Source organism: Myiozetetes cayanensis, unplaced genomic scaffold (genome assembly GCF_022539395.1).
Source record: "Myiozetetes cayanensis isolate MyiCay16 unplaced genomic scaffold, myiCay2020 scf23, whole genome shotgun sequence".
Taxonomy (NCBI): Eukaryota; Metazoa; Chordata; class Aves; order Passeriformes; family Tyrannidae; genus Myiozetetes; species Myiozetetes cayanensis.
Genome location: NW_026087445.1, coordinates 5,140,874 through 5,160,441, shown reverse-complemented (window position 1 = coordinate 5,160,441; position 19,568 = coordinate 5,140,874). Strand labels below are relative to the sequence as shown.

At 48.9% G+C, this 19,568-nt stretch overlaps 2 protein-coding genes and 1 long non-coding RNA gene across 8 annotated transcripts in view; 1 reads left to right on the top strand and 2 right to left on the bottom strand.

The window, feature by feature from the left end:
- Positions 1 to 787: 787 nt before the first annotated feature.
- Positions 788 to 11,463, bottom strand: LOC126642533 (uncharacterized). Of its 2 annotated transcripts, none has more exons than XR_007629466.1 (5): positions 11,161 to 11,463; positions 8,607 to 8,785; positions 4,688 to 8,414; positions 2,258 to 2,352; positions 788 to 1,511 (listed from the first exon to the last, which is right to left on the bottom strand). It is a non-coding gene; the product is annotated as an uncharacterized LOC126642533 (long non-coding RNA). The 2 variants fall into 2 exon arrangements; XR_007629467.1 differs by having other exon boundaries at positions 788 to 984.
- DYNC2I2 (dynein 2 intermediate chain 2) lies at positions 10,990 to 18,034 on the top strand. Its single transcript, XM_050320260.1, has 9 exons — positions 10,990 to 11,226; positions 11,820 to 12,074; positions 12,771 to 12,880; positions 13,827 to 13,984; positions 14,415 to 14,524; positions 15,212 to 15,379; positions 15,797 to 16,029; positions 16,769 to 16,926; positions 17,504 to 18,034. Exons 1-9 carry the CDS (start codon positions 10,990 to 10,992, stop codon positions 17,740 to 17,742), a joined length of 1,668 nt encoding a protein of 555 aa, XP_050176217.1. The 3' UTR covers positions 17,743 to 18,034.
- Positions 17,900 to 19,568, bottom strand: part of SPTAN1 (spectrin alpha, non-erythrocytic 1) — a 46,884-nt gene continuing 45,215 nt past the window's right edge. For all 5 annotated transcript variants that reach the window (XM_050320259.1, XM_050320255.1, XM_050320256.1 and 2 more), the window contains 3 exons: positions 19,352 to 19,498; positions 18,918 to 19,065; positions 17,900 to 18,223 (listed from right to left, as the gene is read on the bottom strand). In XM_050320259.1, the coding sequence (XP_050176216.1) occupies positions 18,098 to 18,223; positions 18,918 to 19,065; positions 19,352 to 19,498 (421 nt within the window). In that variant the 3' untranslated portion in view covers positions 17,900 to 18,097. The remainder of the gene's footprint in view (positions 18,224 to 18,917; positions 19,066 to 19,351; positions 19,499 to 19,568) is intronic.

Genomic DNA, 19,568 nt, shown 5'->3' with positions numbered 1-19,568 from the left:
TCCTTTTGTATTCCCAGCTGTCCCTTCCCACCAGCTCTGTCCTTGCTTCCACTGCCACGTGGCCAGGCTTTGGGCTGTGCTTCCCTGGGCAAAGAGCAGCAGAGAGGAGCTGCCATCCCTTGGTGCTCTGCTTCCACACACACCAATGACCACCACTGGTCACAAAAGGGAAGCAAAGCACCCCAGCTTTGTAAATGCAAGATTATCACATCCTTCCCAAGAGGGGCGTCCCAAGGCCTTCCTGAAGCCCTTCACAGCAAGGGGATTCCTTTCACAGTCCACCTGCACCTCCCAGCATCATTCCAATGGATATCTGCCCGTTCAGACAAGGTAAGCTCATGTGTGGGACTTGGTTTTATCCTCCTGTTTCCCTTGGGTCTCTTGACTGTGCAGGTTTATTTCCTTGGGGTTTCTTTTCCCTCTTTTCTCACCTGTAATTTACTGTTATATTGTCCTTCTCTAGATTCAGCCTTTGAAGGTCTATAATTGGAAATAAAGGTGCAAAGTTTGAAGTATCTGCCAGCTCCCTACTAGAATCCCTTGTTTAGTCTATAAATTACCAGGTATTCCTGAAGTACATGATTAAGGTGATCCACTGATGTATCCAAAGTCAAATAATCATTAATTTTAACTGCTGTACTGTTAAAAACCCATTTCCAGTATCTGTTTATAGTGCCCTAAAACTAGCTATTATAAAGAAAAAAGTGCATATCAATGATATATATTTAAAAGAATGTAAATATATATAAATAATAAAAGACCAATATACATAATTATTAATATAAATAAAACATTAAAATAAACACTTTTTTTTATTTTAGACACAAAATACAAACCTGTGTTTTCATGTGAAAAGACAAAGCAGAGGGTTCAGTTTTGGGGAAAGGGAGAGGTGTCCTTTCACATAGTTTCTGATTTTTTTGTGATGTGCTGTTCCCAGCTTCCTAAAACACCTTTTGTCCTAACTCTTCCTCAGTTCTCTTCCTGTTAGAAGAGTTATGTGAACATCACTACATCTCCTCCAGTTCTGCATCCCTGCCCTCCCCCTGTCCAGCCACTGTTGCTTTAACAGCCTGGATTTTCTCCCTTCTTTTCTCATCTTCTTGTAGGACCTTTATCAACTACTCTGATTACATCAAACATAAGAGAGCAGTAACATTTTCCCCTGAACTGCCCTGTCCAAGGAGCTGTGCTGCCTATAAACAGCTCATTCCTCATATTCCATATTCCAGAGTCAGGATTCTGGCTTGTGTTTGACCTTCAGGTTGCACAGTTCAAGCTGCAGAACTGTGGCATCTTCCCCGTGCAGTGCCTGAGCACCGAGCGCTCACAAATCACAACACAAAAATTACATCTTCACAGCCTGCCCTGACTTTGTCAGGCTAATGAATAAAACTGGGAGGGTTTTGGCAGCACCTGATAACAAAACTTCTTTGTAAAGGAAATCTTATATTTGCTCCTGGAGGTGAAAGTTCAGATCTCCCACTGTTTCTTTCCTCGGTTAGGTGTTACTACAAGACAGAGACATGATTGGCAATCAGGCTTAATTCCTGGGATTCCAAGTCAGCTGTAAATTTTAAACACAAACCCCCCAATTTGGCAAATGAAATCAGAAAATGTGCTAAATCTTCTCAAATCCAAGGCAGGGACGTGTGGAAGAAAGAGCACATTTCCTCCCAAGTGTTTCTGCGGTGCAGAACGGGCAGATAGAAAATCGTGCAAGTTGATATAATTAGTAGCAACTCACAGCTTTCCCTCCTTCCATCCCAAAGAATCTCACAGCCTTTATGGAGATTGTAGTAGGGAAATACAAACCAAGGATCATTTCACCACCCCTGAAATGCAACCAACTGCTCCCCGGCCCTCCAGCCAGGCTGGCCCAGCCATTAACCAGGCAAATACCTCCCCTGCGACTGCTTATTCATCTCCACGAGGCACGGACCGAGGCACAGACCTTGCCAGTGAGCACTCCCGTTAGAACTGACTGGTGAGATAACGACAGAAGAATCTGCCACGTGTCCCCCCAGTTGTTGCAGTTTAAACCCTGGGATGAAAATATTTCGGGGCTGGTAAATGCCTTGGAGCAGGACAGCAGGTCAGGGGCACTGACAGCAGGCACTGACTGACAGTGTGGAGCTGAGTAAAGCCAGTGATCCTGTTTAGATCAGGGTTTGGGTTTCTTTTTGCTGAAATTCCCATTAGACAGAGTTGCTAAACCTGATTTTTACTTTCTCCTGCAGCAACATTTTTAACTTACCAGAGCACCTGCTTGGAATCCCTGAAGAGATGGATGGTCATGTGCTCATTCCCAGGTACCAGAGGCAAAGAGGCAGGCAAAATATCCCGAAAAACCTTAAATGAAACAGAAAGGCTGTGAAACCTGAGCCCCTTCTGAACATGAGACATAAGCTCTGTGGGTGCTTAAGGATGTTTTGTTCATATTTAAGGTGTACAGCTGTGAATTTTGTTATTAGAGCCAATCCATCCTGCAGTGAGGCAATAGAAGACTTCAACCAAGCTCAGTGGAGCTACAAGTTCACAAAAAATGTTTGAAAAACAAGGTGTTTATTTGAAATCAGCTGGTGATTAAATGGGATATGTTGTGGTTGGGTTTGTGTCTCCATCTGAGGCTTTATTTTGCTACAGATGCTTTGTGTAATGAAAGCTCTCATTAGAAAAACTGAGCACTGACAAGAAGCATTCCCAGATAGAACGATCAATCACAAATAAATACACTTTCAAACTGGAATACTGCAGGATTTATACTGGGAGTTATTCTGGAATACTTGAGCCAACCAAATTTCTGTGTAGAAGGCCCTGCAATAATTCCCAAGGGAATTAGCTCCTCAGTTCCCTTCAGGGATGCTCTGTCTGAAGAAAGGCTGAATTTCCCCTCAGAAGCTCCCGTGCTAGAGAGGATTCCTAAGGACACACAATAGATATGGATAAAAAAGCATGGAAATGACAGTAGGAAAAATTGAAATGAATGCTGAATGAAGTTTTAGGACCAGGAAAAGCTATACTTTGTGCTGCTGTGGGTTCTCCTGCAAGGAGATTTACAGGAGATCCCTCCCCTCTTCTCCACTCACAGGGAAATCAAAAGGGAGCCAACATTTCTACAGAGACAATTTCTAAATGTTTGCTTTCCAGGATTTTAAATCTGGCCAATTCTCCAAACTCTTATTTATCATCTCCTCAGTCCTGCAGCAGGAAAACTCTTGCTGAATCCTAAGCAAAGTTGAGTAACACTTCTAGATTTGGTCCCTCAGGAATAGCAGCAGAGACTCAAATTTTACACTCCGAGTATTTCATCCATTGTCTTCTTACCAAGTGGCAGCGGCTTTTGTGGGAATCATTAAAAACTTCCCTTGTGATGCAGAGCACTATTGATATTTGAACTCTCAGGGGGAGTAACCCCTGTCTCTATCCAAAAAGCAGCAGATGAAAATAAACACAACAGTGCTGAGTGAGGAGTGAGGATGTTAATGACAATTCTGGGGTTTGAAGTTGGCATTACTCAAACATCTGCAGCGTGTCTCGAGGCCCGTGTAGGAGTGTGGTGACAGGAAAGGTGAGACAAAAGACAGGAAAACATGTAGGAATCTGTCATATACAGGTTTGGCTGTAATAAGACATTGTACACATTGTTCTTTTCATCTGAGAATGTCAAAGCTCATTAAAACAACCTAGTTAAATACAAGAAGCTCTGTGAGGAAAGTAATTCTTCTCCTGGTAGATGAACGGAATGCCGGAGTTATTCAGTTATTGCTCATTAGAGCTGGGGACAGAACTCAGGAACAGGACAGGGCTCCAAGCTGGGCTGCAGGAGGAGTGGAATTTGGTTGATTGTGTCAGTCTGTAGGACCTGTCACTATCTGCTGGTATTCCAACAGCCCTGGAGTCCCCAATCCTGCAAGGTGTTACCTGCTTATAGAGCAAAGAGGTGGCTCTGGCATGGAGGAATGCAGAGTCTCTCAGGACATCATTTGACATCTGTTTTGTGGTAGAAATTCCTACTTATGCATTCCCCACCACACACTCCCATCCTCTTCCCCTTCACATTGTCCCTGCATTGTGCTTTTTTTTTTGCTTGGTGCAGCCCCAGGTTAAATTGATTGCAATCAGAAATAGTCCCCATAAACCCCATTTATTTTAACTTAGACCAGTACTCTGAGCTGGGTCCCTGGTGCAGGTGCATGAACAATGTCATCAGAAAGAGGGTCCCTTGAAGGGAGGGATGAAGGAGTGAGGAACACATTGCACAAATCTCACTTCGAGGTGTTTGTCCAGCTGCCCTTAACTGAGCCCAACCATGACAAGGTTCTAACTGCAACTGGTGTGAAAACAACAGCAATTTTTTTGGTAAGTTTTGTTTTAAATTAACACAAGCAAGTGGAATATATCAATAAACAAAACAGCAGCTCTGCCACCTCAGGTGATCCTGGAAAAACTTCCAGAGCAGAATTTGAGATCGTTGACAAATTGTCATCCTTCCCATTTTCAGAGTCAAAACAAAGTCTCTCAGAAACACACAAAGGAAATAACCTTTAAACCCCGTGTTTGTTTTCACAGGGTTATGACTGGAAAATAATTTCATCTGCCTTTCTGAGGGGGGGGTGGGGTGGGATAAAACAAAGTCGAGATCATTTCCCTCCCACCACAGCCGTCCATCTATGATCTGACTCACCACTTCTGGGACTCCTTCTGGCAGCTCTGGCTTTATTGCACTGAAAACTCAAGCCTGTGAAAATATTCCCTGTTTTCAGGTTACTTTGTTCTCTGTTTCGTTCAGGTCAGCGTTCCCTCCTTTAAGGGATTGCAACTAAACATTCACCAAGAGCTGGATGTTGCTGCTCTTGAGCCTCGTGGGTTGGGAAGGAAGGGGGGAGGGAAGGAAGGGAAGGCAGAAATGAAGGGGGAGGAGAGTCCATATCTGAAGAGAGATTCCAGCCTAGAGAAATCTTCCTGACATCCATTCAGCTTCCAGCAGAGTCTCCTTCAGGGGCTTTTCCTGAGATCCAAAGGCCCTTGCAATTCACAGCGGCATTTCCATGCGGGTTCCCCTCTGGGAGCTAAGGTGGAACTGCACTCCTGGATAATAATCCCAAAGAACACCACCAGCCTCCCATTGAAATGTCAACCAGGCACTCCTGTTGTAGGGAGTAACAAAGACATGCTAATATAATTAATTATGAAGCCTCAGTACCCTCATTAACACATCTTTAGTGCCTAGATCTTTGAAAATCAGCTGTGTGAAGTGACTGTCAGAGTTAATTCCTTATAAATTGCCTCCTGTCAGATCGCAGCACAGCAGCAAGTTCTCTCAGGCCTCGGTGCTAAGAAATCTGGGTGTTTTTTTTTTAGTTCTGATGCAGTTATATTACTGTTATTAAAGGTAGAAGCTGTTGCATAAGTAGGACTTTGTCAGGCTGGAGTAGAGAAAAATAAAAATGCCTTTAGCCAGCCCAGCTTGCACAGCTGGGGGCACAAATAGGAAAAGTTTCAGTCATCTAGATGGAAAACTAAAGACAAAAGAAAAAAAAAAAAATAAAACCCAGGACTGAAAGGTGTCCCATAATCTGGCATTAAAATGTTTCCGGGCCTTTTTTTAAATTGGGGGATTGCAGGCAGTTAATGGCTCTCCCTCCTCCTCCTGGGACAGCATTCCAGCTCCAGGCCTCATTCCAGAGCATCCTCCCTCCCCTCCACTCCCGCTCCCAAATATATATTTCAATAGGCTTAGGCTGCACGGAGTTCCAAACCCAGCATGTAACTGGGGCAATTGTCTTTTCCACTCCTCCACAGAGAGCCACAGTCATGCAGCTCAAGCCCTGTTTTGTCATGTTTTCACTCTTTTTTTTTTAAAAAAAAAGTGGGACTGAGAGGAGTTCTTGTGTTAGGAACACATATCTAGTGAAGAAAAAAGTCACCGAAATGGGCTGCATTGGTGGTTCCTTCCGTGATTTGTGAGTCCCAGCCTGTCACTGCCACAAGATAAAAGGCAAGTGATCCTTACAAATCACTCGGCATTTTCGGCAGCAGTTGAAACACTCACACTGACACATCCAATTTGTCTGTACAAGGTATTTCTGCTCCTCTTCATCTGCCACGTGCTTTGGAGAAGGTGATGATCTCCCTGCAGTGCATGATGTTGGGAAGTTAGCTCTGTGTTTGTATAATATGCTCCAGGACCCTCTGGGATCTCCCTTGTACTTGGGATAACAAACCAATCAAAAGGAGCTATTTTTATTTGCCATTTCAGAAAGTGGCTTTCACACTAAGTGATTTTGCTGGTCTAGCTAATGTGGCAATATGCAAATTCTCTAAATGGAGGTGAAATTTAGACCAGGAAAAGGAGTCCTCGCAAATCTCTTTCTCGCTGTATTAGCTGACATCATGGTAGGAGCATTATTTTATTCTCCACTCTTCCATTACATCCCTGTACCCCAGCAAAGCTCTGATGTATTTACTAATCACTCAGCGTTCACAGAAATAATGTTTAAGAAATGAGAGTAGCATGCTTGAAATCAAACAAACATACAGATTTCTGAAGAGCAATCAAGAGCTATCATGCAAATTCTGCTTGCTTGCTTTACATAAGCACAGATCTGATGGTCCCAAGTGGGGTGTAACTACTCATTTCTGAATGTCCTTTTTTGAGCCAACACTTCTGCAAAGGAGAGCAGTTCTATTCAGATGAGCAATACCTGTCCACAGTGCCTCCTGAGAGAACCAGCTGCTTCAGACAGAGCAATTAAAAGTTCCAGTAGCTGTTTGAGATAGTGGAGACAGTACGAGCTGATGAACGATGTACAGAAGAGAGAACTGATTTTTAGTCCTGCATGGTTACTGAAAATGGGATTAATTTAAGGGATCTGGGTGTTTTCAGCACTGCAAAGGGTCAGGTCCCTTTTAGGAGTGGCACAGCAGATTGTACCTTTCTGTCTGGGATGAGATGCTGGACGTGCTGCTCCGAGCCCAGCAGGGACTGGAGGCTGCTGAGCCCAGACAGGAGAGAGGCTGCCAATCCCCCAGTGCCAGCCCTAAGGCAGAGGCTCCCCCTGCCCCCAGTTCAGAGCCCCATGCCAGCCAGGACTGGGGATCCTGAGCCTTTCACAGATGCCTCCTTGGACAATCCCGCACTCGGCCCCGTGCCAGCCCCGCTGCGCTTCCAACCCCGCTGGCAGTGCCTCTGTGCCCCTGTGGGGGTGATTGCTGCCACCTGCCACAAAACCTTCTCCCAGCTTCTTCCTGTTCTGCTTACCCTCCACCGAAACCTTTGTCTGATTGCTAATCATGGAGGAAGGAACGTGGGATAAACAATCCCGGCACAGGGCAAGGAACTGCCCCCGTGTTTTCCAGGGAGTCCCTGAGTGTAATTCTGCAGAGCACAGCAGATCCATGATTTTAACGGAGATGGATTCTTTGGATAATGCCTCATGTCCCTGTGTAACAGGACTTCAGAAATGAGGCAACATGTTTTCTGATGAGAGGGAGAAACAGGTTTTCAAAGTAAAAAGGGCACAGCATTTTCAGGGACATTTTTGGGGTGGAAACAGGAAAAAGGAGGTCTGGAATTAGAGAAAATGCACGAGCCCGTTAGGATGGACCAGGAATAAATAGCTGGGGGAGTCACAGAGCTGGAGGGAACACCTCAAGTCCACATGAGGGCCTGAACCCTCAGCAAGGTACTGAGCACCTGCTGGGCTGCACAGACATTGTGCTCAACACTGACAGCTGGGGGGACCTTTCCTGCCTTCAGGTGTGGTGGATTTTAACATCACAACTCCAACAAAAGCCAAATATGGCAGTTACTGATCAGATATTGTCCATATCCAAATAACAAGCACAAAGTATCAGCACAAAGCCAGTTCAAACTCCACATTCCATCCTTTGCAATAGTTCAGTACCCAGACCTCAGCCAGACCAAATCTGTCACCCTGTCACGGGTGGGAAAGGAACAACCAGGGAACAGAGTTAGGCCTTGCTGGTTACACAAGCTGGGGAGACAAGCAGGGCCTGGGGTGACAATTCTATGGAACAAAAAGCCTTGCTGTTGCTTGGAGAGTTTTATTGTTTGGCTGTGGTTTGTTCTGAATAAAGGAGAATATGTCAAAGTTCTGTTCCTCTGAACAGAACCATCACATAGTTTCATTTATCACAAATCCAGGGCAGCCACTGCACCCACTAGTGGGGGAATTTCTACTGAGATGCAGCTCAGAGTGTCTGTATTGCTCAGGTCACAGTGATCAGACCCCAGAGTGCAGCTTGTTCTTACAGCTCAGTCCTTTTTTGATGCTGTTCCCCCCAGTGCTTCTTCCCTCCCTGTTCTCCCTTTACCTCAACCTTCTCTTGTTGCTTTCTGATGATTTGCTCCATTATGTGGAAGTGAAAAACTTCCTACACTTTGTCTCCTGAAAGACAGAGAGGAAAGAGCACAAATCAGCCCTGTAGGAAAAACTGCCACTTCAGAGAGACCTGGAACAGCCCTTCCCCAATTATCCCTGATTTTGCCTTATTTCCAGCATGGAGTGAAAACAAAACCATCCCTGCATCTGATACTGCCAGGCCAGAAAGGAAAAGCAACGTAAGATTTCTCGAAATACCTTTGATATATTGAAACTCCAGAGAAAGTGGAATAAAGAAGGATCAAAGGGGTTCCTTAGAACAGGCATTGTCTGCAGCTGTTTGCTCCTTTCTCATCCTCAGGGAAGAAGAAAGCCCAGACATGCACCACCTTCCAGGGAACACGTTCTACATGTGCAGTAACTTTGCATATTACTGGCTGAAAAAAAAAATGTTGATTTATTTTTGGTCTGTTTGGTACTCAAATTCCAGTTTTCTTATCTCTTTGCCATCTCAGAAAAGCCCCCAAACTTTTCTCCTTAAGTTCCCTCTGACAAGTCATTTGAAGTGTTTGAACTGCAGTTTGTGTTTAGCATTTTTATGTTGAGGCACCCTGTATATTAATTCACACTTGTAATATTTACTCCTCTTCTAAACAGTAATATGCCTTGGCAGTTCCAATCATACCAATTTAAGATAATTTAATGATGACTTAAGATGATCTATTTATAGAGGATAAATCTTAAACATTAAGAACCTCTTTAAAACCCCCACTCTGCTACTGGGTTCAAATATTTAGTATCAGTTATTCAACATAAACTTTAAAAATCCCACTACTTCCTGAATTTAACTATTTGCAGTGGAAAAACCTCATCCAGCAATGCTTGGTTTTTTAATAGAGTTGTTGAATTTGAAAATATATTTATTCCACTCATGAAGGGGCAGATTGTCTTGTCACTGTCTTGCATCTTTAAGCTGATCTCTTAAAAATTCAGCCTTTTTCAGGCAGCACAGCACTAGTTTAGGATACAGCAGTTGAATTTTTGAATGAAAAAGCTGAGGCAGAACCTCAAATATTTTCTCCAGGGAAGTCACTGCAGTCCTGCTGTGACAAAACCAGGACATTGTTTCCAATCTTCGTGTTTTTTAAAGCTCTTCTGTTAAATTGATATTTTAAAAAAGGTGGAAACAGAAAGCTGAATGAGAAATAAAGATAATAAAGTTGACTCAAACCCACAGCTACAGACACCTGGTTGGAAATCCAGAGTTCTAGAACTGTGTTTTTGAGATGTTTCACTTGCCCTTAAATTGGTAGAAAGGACAGCAGAGTGTAACTTGTCATTAAGTTCTGTAATTCATATCCTGACCTGTGACCAGACAAAAAAAAAAAAAACGGTTGCTGCTGGAGATGCCAAACTTGAACTCTGGAAGTTCAGATCAACTCAATCAAATCAGAGAGAGATGACAGGGCTGAAAAAGCCATCAGTCCAAGCCAGGGGTGCATTTTTGTTCTTGGCTGTTCTGTGGGGTATCCTGAAGGTTCACACCACCCAGGGGAAGAATCACAGTGAATACACAGCCAGGATTGGAAATTCTGAAGGATTCAGTTCCACTGGAGCTTTTTCTTTGCTTTTGAAGGAGGTGCCACTGAACCTCTTTCTGCTCCAGTTCCACTGTCTGTAAAACGGGTGTAATAGTTCTTTACCACGAATTTTAGGGAGTCTTATTTCACCATTAATTGTGAAATATTTTAGATTCCTCAGAAGAGCCGTTGCATTGGTTCTGACATAAATGGATTCACATGTGCTCCAGAGGAGAACTCACTGCTCAGCTCCCACTCTCGATTCCCACACCCAGGCCAGGCTCCTTCCCAGCAACAGCCGGAATAACTCCCCGAAGTTGGTGCATCTGTGCCTGCTTATGCCAGCGCTAAATTTAGCCCCTGCATTCATCACCGAGGGGTTCCAATGGAGCTGCAGATTGAAAAAAAACTCTAGGCACAGTGCTATCTGTTGGGAATAATTACCTAAGGAAGCAGGACACAAGTCCCTGTCCCTGCGACAGGAGCGGCACAGGTGTTATCCAGCTGTTATCCAGCTGTGCCAGTACCAGGGACACTCCCAGACCTGCCCAGCGGTCGGGAGGCACTCGATCCCTCAGTGATTCCAGGAGCTCGGTCCCTCAGTGATTCCCCCTCAGCACAAATCACCACAATTCCCTCATCAAAACCAACACGAGCAAAGCAACGAGTCCGAGCACACCCCGGGCTTTACGCGTTCGGAGCCGGCTCCCCGGCCCGGCCCCCCTCCCTCGGCAAACACTCGGCGACACTCCATCCAGAGCGGGAATTCGCCCGCGTGTCTGGAATTAGCGACAATTCCTCCTCAGCTTTGTCGCCCCCTCCCCGCCGCCATCTTAACTCCTGGCAGCCCCCGCGCCCTCCCGCCTGTGCTGCCCCTCGTGCCCAGGCGGAGCGGCGGGACCGGCCGGGCCCCAGCGAGGGTACGGCGGGGGCGGCCAGAGGGGAGAAGAGAAACCCCAGCCGGACCTCCGGCCTCAGGAACAGTGGCGGGGACAGCCCGCGCCCCTCTCCCGCCCGGAGCCGCCGCCCGCCCTGCACAGCCCTCAGTGCCCGCTCCCAACATGGCCCCGCCCGCCTCACTTTACCGCCCGCGGCCCGGCGGGCTCGGCGCTCGGGTGACGTCACCGCGCCTCTCCCGTTTCCATGGGAACCGGCGGAGCGGGCGGTGGGAGCGGGACGGGCCGCGACCCCCAAACCCCCGGGACCCCCCCGGCCTCGCCATGTTCACCGACCTGGCGGCGCCCGGAGCCGATGTGCAGTCGCTGTGGAGGAGCGCCCGGAGCGCGCGCTGCGAGGCGGTGAGAGACCCCCGGGGCGGCCCCGCTCGGCGCTCTTGGACCGCCGGGCCGGGCCGCGCCTTTCCGGGCCTTCCGAGATCCTGCCCCGCCGTGCCCCCTCCGTGCTCCTCCGTGGCCCCGCGCAGCGCCCTTCCCGGGCCCGAGCCCTGCCCCGCGGGGAGCGGGCGCTGCGGGCCGGTGTTGTGCCCGCCGGCTCTGCCCCTTCCAGCCCTTCACTGACTCGGCCCCGTACGCGAACTGGCAAAGAAACACCCCCGCAGCTGCGCCGAGCGGTTCCAGCGCTCTTAACGCGGCGCTGCCACCTGAGCGGTGTTCGCTGCTGCCTCCGCAGCTCGCTGCCTTCTCCAGCTCTCCCCGTTCCGGGCTTTAGAGCACGGCCCGAACCTGGCTGGCATTCGGGCACCTCTGCCTCGCATCAGCTGGGTCGCAAAGACATTCCCTGCACAGGTACCGACTCACCTGTGCTTAGCCACGAGCCGGAGCTGTGCAGATGGGCTGGGAAGTCTCTATGAAACGCCAGAAGGTGCTTTGAACGCTTCGTGCAACACTTGTTTTTCTGTTTGGATTAGAGACTGTCTGTCTTCTTTTACCAGAAAAGCTGCCAGACTGGGAGAATTTCCACAGCAGAAGCTGCAACACAGTCTCACACAGGCCGGGACGCCGCGGTGCAGACGGAACAGGGCAAAGATTTTCTCCAGGACTTCCAGCAGCAAGTCCAAGTAGATTACACTGGCCTTCTGTCATTCCTTCAGAGAGTGGAGGACACTGTTATCAAAGAGCTAAATAAAAACTGGGAAAGCCGTGCCTTTGATGGCTTTGAAGTGAAGTGGGCAGATCAGAATGAAACAGTAAGTGGCAGAACTCAAAGCCTTGTCATTGCCCAAGCAGGACTGGTTGCAGTGGCTCTGACTCATAAGTTCTATTCCTGGTTGCTGTGATTGTTCTTGCCAGGTTCTAATAATTAAACATTATGAGTTGGATTAGTTTAGGGGGCGGGGTTTCCACCTTTCTGCTTGATGGTGAAACTGTTCTTCCTGCTGGTGACCAAGTTGCAGAGTGGTGTGAGAAGGAAGTCTGCAGTCAGTGCAGGCTTCTCTTCAGTGCCTTTAGAGCACTCCAGACTAGCAGGGCTCTAGGAACAGTTGCAGTCAATGATTTGGCAGCTCTTCCTACTTAGACTCTGTTTGTTTAGTGCACAGTGCTCAGGAGTGGAGGCACTTTGTATCAGACAGCACACACTGGGACTGGTGTTTTCAAACTGCTCAGCAAGTGCCAGACTCACACGTGGGGGGTGCTGTGAATCCTGAGGCACAGCCTTCCAGAGCTGTGCAGTCTGAGACAGGCAGTGATGGAGTGACAGTTGGTTTGGTGGGGTTGTGCTGGGGCTTTGTTTCCCAGCAGGAATTCAACAACATTTTCACATCCATCCCGGGACAGAGGGAAGCTCGGGCTGTAACGACACGATCCCGTCAGGGGTGGGCACAGAGCTCCTGTCTCTGTGTTCAGGGATTGCTGCTTCAGTGCTTGGCTTTGGTCTCTCCCAGGTGTTGTGTTTGCATACTCTGTCATTCCCATGGGCTCAGCGTGATAAGCTGCAGGTCACCGGTGTCTCATGGAATGCCACGGGATCTGTCATCGCGTGTTCCTACGGCCGGTGAGTATCCGGGTGGGGTGGGAGTGCAGCTGAGGCTGATGGGACACCTCAGGCTGACCTCAGGTCTAGATGTGTTTGCTTTCCCTTGTCGGTAATAAACTAACACGTATATAAATAATTCACCTTCAAAGTAACAAAATTATGTCTCCTATTTCTTCTACCTTTCCCCCTGCCCTGAAAATGGATACATGATCTTACTGTTTCTAGGTAGATTCTGTTGGGAGAGGAAATGTAAAGAGCAGATGCCAAGAGCTATAGGTGAGGTTTGTGCTTTATCTTCCCTGAGATTGGGGTGTTTCACGTGGTCTCTGAGCACCCTGGATGAAGCTGGCACCTGTTCCTGCCCAGTGCCACAGACATGCACTGACATTCAGGGCTTCCTGAAATGAGGCTTGGACAAAACATTCATGTAATTCAACAATGTCTGTACAGCCTCCCCTTCCTGGGCCCTGCTGCTGCCCTTACTCTTGTTTCCTTCTGCTCCCATTTGCTTTGATTCAAAACCCCAGCAAAACGGGTATCCATGAGGGAATGTGTAGGGAAGAGTAAAACAGGGCAAACCTGTATGTTGGTGTCTCCTTCTGCTCTCCCAGTCTACAGCTGTTTGCAGATGGGAATGTGGTTTCTGTGTCTGTGGGTACCCTCAGCAGAGTTCCCTTCCCTGAACTTTCCATATGCACCCTTTTGATTGTTCCCATTGTTTGCATGGTGAGTAGGCCTGGGAATGGGGAATCATACCCCAGATTTACTGGCTGGCACTTTGTTGTGTGAGCACAGATGTGAACCCTGGCACACACTGTATAAACCAGCCCACAGGGAAGTTCCATCCCCTCGTGATCCCTTCACCTCAGTTTCCCTTCAGGCCCCAGAGCAGCACATGGAAATGACCCACAGGGCATCCCAGAGCTCTGCTGGACAGGGCAAGACGTGGCTCTCCCTTTTTCAGGTTGGATGATGGGGACTGGAGAGGAGAAAGATCCTACGTTTGCACCTGGAATCTGGACAGAAGAGGGTTGAATCCACAGGACCCTGATGTGGTGCTGGTTACCCCCAGCTCTGCCATGTGCCTGGCTTTCCACCCCTCCCAGCCCTCACTGATAGCAGGTGGGTTGCCCTTACCTGGTGCCTGAAACACATCCTTGTTTCCTGCAGCCTGGATCCTTTGGTTTCTGGCTCTGAGCTCAGCCTCAGCTTTCCTGCAGAGGGAACAGCGTTGCAGCTCTTCAGATGAGGAACTGACGCTCCCCAACCTCGCTAAATGCACTGTTACCTCTGAACTGGGACTTGCTGCGTCTTCAGTGACTTCTGCCTTTATATCATCTCCTCAGAGAGATGACAGAGGGAAAGCCAGCCCTGGGTGGAAGGGAAGAACATACTTATTTCAGCAGAACAATGTTCTCTTACACCAGGGCCGACTGTGCCCTGTCCAGAGCTGCCCAACCTTTGGAGCTGCCAGGTCTGTTCCCACCACAGCTCCATTTGTGGGTTTGCTCTGAGCCACCAGGCCTGAAATGTTTTATCTCTGTCCTTTCAGGTGGCCTTTTCAATGGGGAGCTGGTGGTGTGGGACACCAGCAGGACAGGAGACCCTGTGATCTGGAGGACAGGGATGACAGATGACACCCACACTGACCCAATCTATCAGGTAAGAGAGACCAGAGACAGCAGGCAGTGCTGGGGAGGTGAGTGTTGCCACAGCTCTGTCATCCCTTTTTGCTTCCTATCCATAGCCAAGCTGCTGCATTTCAGCAGTTACAGTCTCTTTTGCTGGCTATTTTCCCCCAAGTTCAGCTCCTGAACAGACACCTGTAAAAAATAACTTCTCCCTGTCCAACATAATTGAAGAGCAGGTCCATTCATGTGTAACCATTAATTAATGCTGATGCAGCCAACAATACTTGTTATAGTTTAAAAACACAAGTAGATCCTTGGGTGGAAGCCTAAAGCCCCATGCTCTAAGGGGATTTACAAGCATGTTATTCAGTCTGACTTCCTAAAAATTTTGTCCTTCTGGGACCAATCTGTATTTCCTCATCTGAAAGGGAGGAAAACGTCGCTGTTTGCAGCTGGGTGAAAGTGCCGTAAATGCCCCATCCCAAAAGCGAGGGCAGCGAACCATAGAAACTGCCCTAGAGAATTCAGCCCTGAACACCTGGGTGCATTTCTCTCCTCACATCTGTGTCTGTGCCAGTGCTGCTTTGGTACCAGGCTCTGTGGCTGCAGCCTGGCTCTGCTCCCAGGTCATCCTGGCAGGTCCAGGCACTGCCGGCAGCCAAGCGTGGGCTGGACAGTTGTGACAATCCCCCACCTGAGCTGGTGGCATTTGGAACAGGTTCACTGGTTACCTGACCCCAAGCACAACCACCACTCCCAGCTGCTGACCGTGTCCACCGATGGGAAGATCCTGGTGTGGAGGGAGGAGCGCAATGGGCAGCTGGTCTTGGCCGATGGATTTGCCGTGGTGGCTCAGCAGATCCCTCGCAGCGCTCGGCTGAAGAAGGTGAGTTCAGCAGCTCAAAGAGCTGATCCCTCAAAATCCCTCTAAACCCTGGAGCCCGAGTGTCAGAGCTCACCTTGCACATGAGAAGGACCAGGAAAAACTTCTGAACACACACACACACACACACACACACACACTAACCCTTGATCCCCATCTCCTTTCCCACACTGAAATCACTCTTGGAAGACTGGCAGCAGCTGAGGTTTTGCCATGCTCTAAGGAGAAGCTGCTGGAATGGAGAAGGGAACTTGCTTCTAATATTAATTCACATGAATCCCTCTGTAGGATGCAGCAGGAGTTAAAGGTTGAGCAGTGCCCTGGATCCCTGGCAGGCTGTGCTGAGCTGCTCCGACCGCATCTGCCTTTCCCTGGAGCCCCAGCGCTCACACCAGCTCTGTCTCTTGTCTTTTCTCCCAGTTGGCCTGGGCAGAGGGAGCCGTGGGGGTGACCTCGCTGTCCTTCTCCCCCTTCGATCCCCACGTGTTTGTGGTGGGTGTGGAGGGGGGCTATTCCCTGAGGTGCTCCACTGCAGCCCAGACTCCGGCTCTCCCTGCCTGGGGCAGCTCCGTTCCCCTCAGGGCGCCGGTGGAATTTGCCTTCTCGCCCCACGCCGGGCCCGTGTACTCCGTGAGCTGCTCGCCCTTCCACAGGCAAGTGCTGCGTGTTGGGCACAGCGACCCTGGCTCTGAACACACCTTTCCCAAATAGCCCCTGGGGGGGTGTGTACAAGTTCAACAAGAGTGTCACCTGGCATTGTGAACCTTGGTTACAGTAGAAACAACGTCCCCTGGCACTGGTGAAGCTGCCCACTAATGCTGTGTGGGCACGTGAGCAACATCAACACCTTCCTTAGATCATCCCAGTTGTTACAACTGTAAATCAGTTTAAAGACAAGGAGCTGCGAGTCCTTTACTTGGGCACATCACTAAGTATGTTGCTTAATCCGTAAGATTTTCTGACATCAGAAATCTCAATAGTAACTGCAGCCAGAATTTAAATGAGAAGCTCCCATCTCTGCCAGCAGTTCACCCACCATCCACAGAGGCCCCAAGCATGAAACATGCTGACAGCCCAGGTTTGCATTTAATTTGCATGAGACAAACCCAGCTCGAACAATGCCCAGCTCTAGATCAGCAGTTCTCAGGCATCCCTGGGCCACAACCCACCAGCAGCTCTCACTGGTCAACACAAGCCCTCATTAAGTTTAATTGAGGGCAGTAACAAAGCTGCATCTCTCCAGCCCAGGGCACAGCTTGGCAGTCACTGCTTTAGGAAACACACTCAGACCTTTACAAAGCAGGAACATTGTCCGAGGTCACGCTCCTTGGCTGATTTTTGTTCCACATCTTTAGCAATAAAACGCTGTTTCTTGCTTCCTCCCTCCCCCAGGAACCTCTTTCTGAGCTGTGGGACTGATGGCCAAGTTCACTTGCACTCCATGCTGCAGCCACAGCCCCTCCTTGCTGTGCAGGTGTCACAGAAGTACCTGTTCTGTGTGCGCTGGTCTCCAGTCCGACCCCTGGTCTTTGCAGCTGCGTCTGGGGAAGGCAAGTACCTGCAGGTGCCTCCTCCTGGGCATCAAATTACGAGTGTGCTGGGTGTTAATTAGTACAAGTCAGTTGTACTGATCAGCAGATCCCACAAGCAGAGAGCAGTGTCCATTGTTTGCACTGTGTAATTAGTACAATGGAGCAATTTGGAACTTTAGCAACCAGGGCAACCAGTCACAGTTATTTTTCACTTCTGACAATACCTTTACATCTGTTGCCATGGTCATTCACAGGGATAGAGCATGGCAAGAATATGACTGAAACATATTTCCAGCTCCCTTTTGACATTTAGTTCCAGAACTATCAGTTTGAAACAAGAACATTTTTCTCAGAAAATTGCCCAACCATTTTTGAGTTAAAAGAATGGAAATCTCACAGAATTCGCCAAGCTGGTTTCAGGTTTCTGACAGCAGAATAGATCTGTGCTGTCTTGCAGTGATGTCAGCTGTCACAGCCTAGACACCATCAGCAGGGGGAACAGGTTAAAAATAACTCCTTCCCAGACTAAGCAGGTACTCACCTGTTCAATCCAGTGTCCTTTGCCCCAGAGCTGCAATGAGTGTCTGTGTTGCAGGAGAGCTGCTCCTGTTCGACCTGGCGAGGAGCACACAGCAGCCCACGGTGTCCCTGAAGCAGGCCCTGAGCCACTGCCCCGTGTACTGCCTGGAATTTAACAGCAAACAGACACAGCTCCTGGCAGCAGGGGATGCTGCTGGAACAGTCAAAGTGTGGCAGCTGAGCTCAGACTTCACCGAGCAGGGACCACGGGAAATGAATCACCTGGAGCAGCTGGCGAGCGAGAGCACGGACTGAGGCAGCAGCACAGCAGCTGCACCAAGCTTGTTCCTGCCCTGACTCCAGAACAGCTCCCCACTCACCTATTCCAGTGCTGGAAAACACAGGTAACCCCCAGCTGGAGCTGCACCCATGTAACAGTTAAATTTGCATTTCACCATTAAACACCGGATGATGTGGTTCGACCAGTAACTTTTATTGAAGCACACTGCAACATGTTTCTTTTCCCTAAGAGTTTTAAGCTAAGCACTTTAAGGTTACATCATAAAGTAACATCGATTATTGTAGAGCACAAAGAGAGAGAGACACATGCAGAGCTACAGTCAGCAAACGTGAGCATGTCCTTTGCATCTTCTGGGTCTAGTGTTTCAGATCAATTCACGAAGAGTGAACGTGTAAATTCTATGTAGTCGTAGGCAGAAGGCAGTTCCCTGCCCTTGCCATCCATGTAGGGCTTCATGTGAGAGATGCAGTAATCGGCCTGTTCCCGGGTCAGGTTCTGCAAGAGACACAGCACAGGGGTCAGATGGGCTCTGGGGCTGCTGATGGGACAGTTCCAGGCAGCTCTCCCATGCCCTGGGCACAAACCAGAGCAGCACAGCTACTCCCAGCATGGAAATGCTCTGGCTGCTGGCACTGGTGAAGGGCTGGAACACCTGACCAGAGCCTTCCCACCGAAGAGAAGACAGCACAGGTGACAGACACGAGGAAGCACTGCAACCTCTTTACTTCCCTGCTAGCTGGTGGGATTCAGACAGGAAGAACTTGCTGTCTTGGCAGGGCAGTGAGAGGGAGGAGGTGTTCCTACTTTCTAAGCTTAGGCTGAAGTTTCTCCTTTGAATCACTGTCTGGAGAAACATCTCTCTCTAGTCTCCCAAATGATGAAAGGGAAGCTTTGGCTTCTGAGGACAGTGCACTCCCTTCCCAAGGCTTTGAATAGCTCTTGTTTTACTCAACCTGAGCAGTTCTTTGTCAGTTAAAGCTTTTCCTCTTGCTCTGTAGAGCCAAGAAAGCAACTACGTGGGGCTATTGCAGCAATTTCTGTGTTTGCTGCAGAGAATCCCCTGGCAGGGTCAGAACTGACTCAGCCCCAGTGACATGAACCTCCAAGCCATTAGTGCTGGGCTTTGTTCACAGTCCATCAACAGAAAGCTCTGGGTGTTCCTCCCCAGGGGGTCACAAGCAGCACTGACCTGGTAGAGCTCCTCCTTGGTCACGTAGGGCTTCCCCTCGGAGCTGAGGGCGCGGAAGGCGCTCTCGATCTCCTCGCTGGATTTCACGTTCTCGGTCTCCCGGCTGATCATGAAGGCCATGTACTCCTGCAGGGACACGTGGCCATCCCTGCCAGCAAAACACAGCATCAGCACCCAGAGCTCAGCACTTCCAGGCCCTCAGGAGAGAGGCTGGAACTGCTCTGGGAGGAGTGGAAGTCTTGACACAGGTGATTCATCACCAGATCACTTTCTCAAGTCCGTTTGTTCTTCACCAGTGTCAGACTTTCACAGGAGTTGTGAAAACAACCACAGCCTCTCCCCAGCAGAAGCAGCCTCAGCTCTCAGCCTGTGAGGGACCTTCCAGCCAACACTGACACACACTTCTGCAGTACAGAAAGGTCCAACCCACGTACCTGTTGGGATCTACAGTGTCGAGAATAGACTCGAACTCGGGGTCTGGCTCTCCTTCCTCCACCATGGGCAGGTCGTAGCCGAGAGAGCGCAAGCAGGACTTAAACTCCTGGTGATTGAGACGTCCAGATTTGTCCTTGTCAAAGTGCCTAAAAACATGAACACAGAGCCCACATTTGTAAGTGGCAATTGCTGAGTCCTGATAGCTGTTAAAGTGGG

Bases quoted from the DNA above. Each gene is read 5' to 3' on its own strand.
- DYNC2I2 (XM_050320260.1), top strand. From the start codon at position 10,990: ATGGCCCCGCCCGCCTCACTTTACCGCCCGCGGCCCGGCGGGCTCGGC. The intron at 12,075-12,770 runs GTAAGTGGCAGA...GGTCTCTCCCAG, and splicing joins GGGCAGATCAGAATGAAACA to GTGTTGTGTTTGCATACTCT. The intron at 12,881-13,826 runs GTGAGTATCCGG...TCCCTTTTTCAG, and splicing joins ATCGCGTGTTCCTACGGCCG to GTTGGATGATGGGGACTGGA.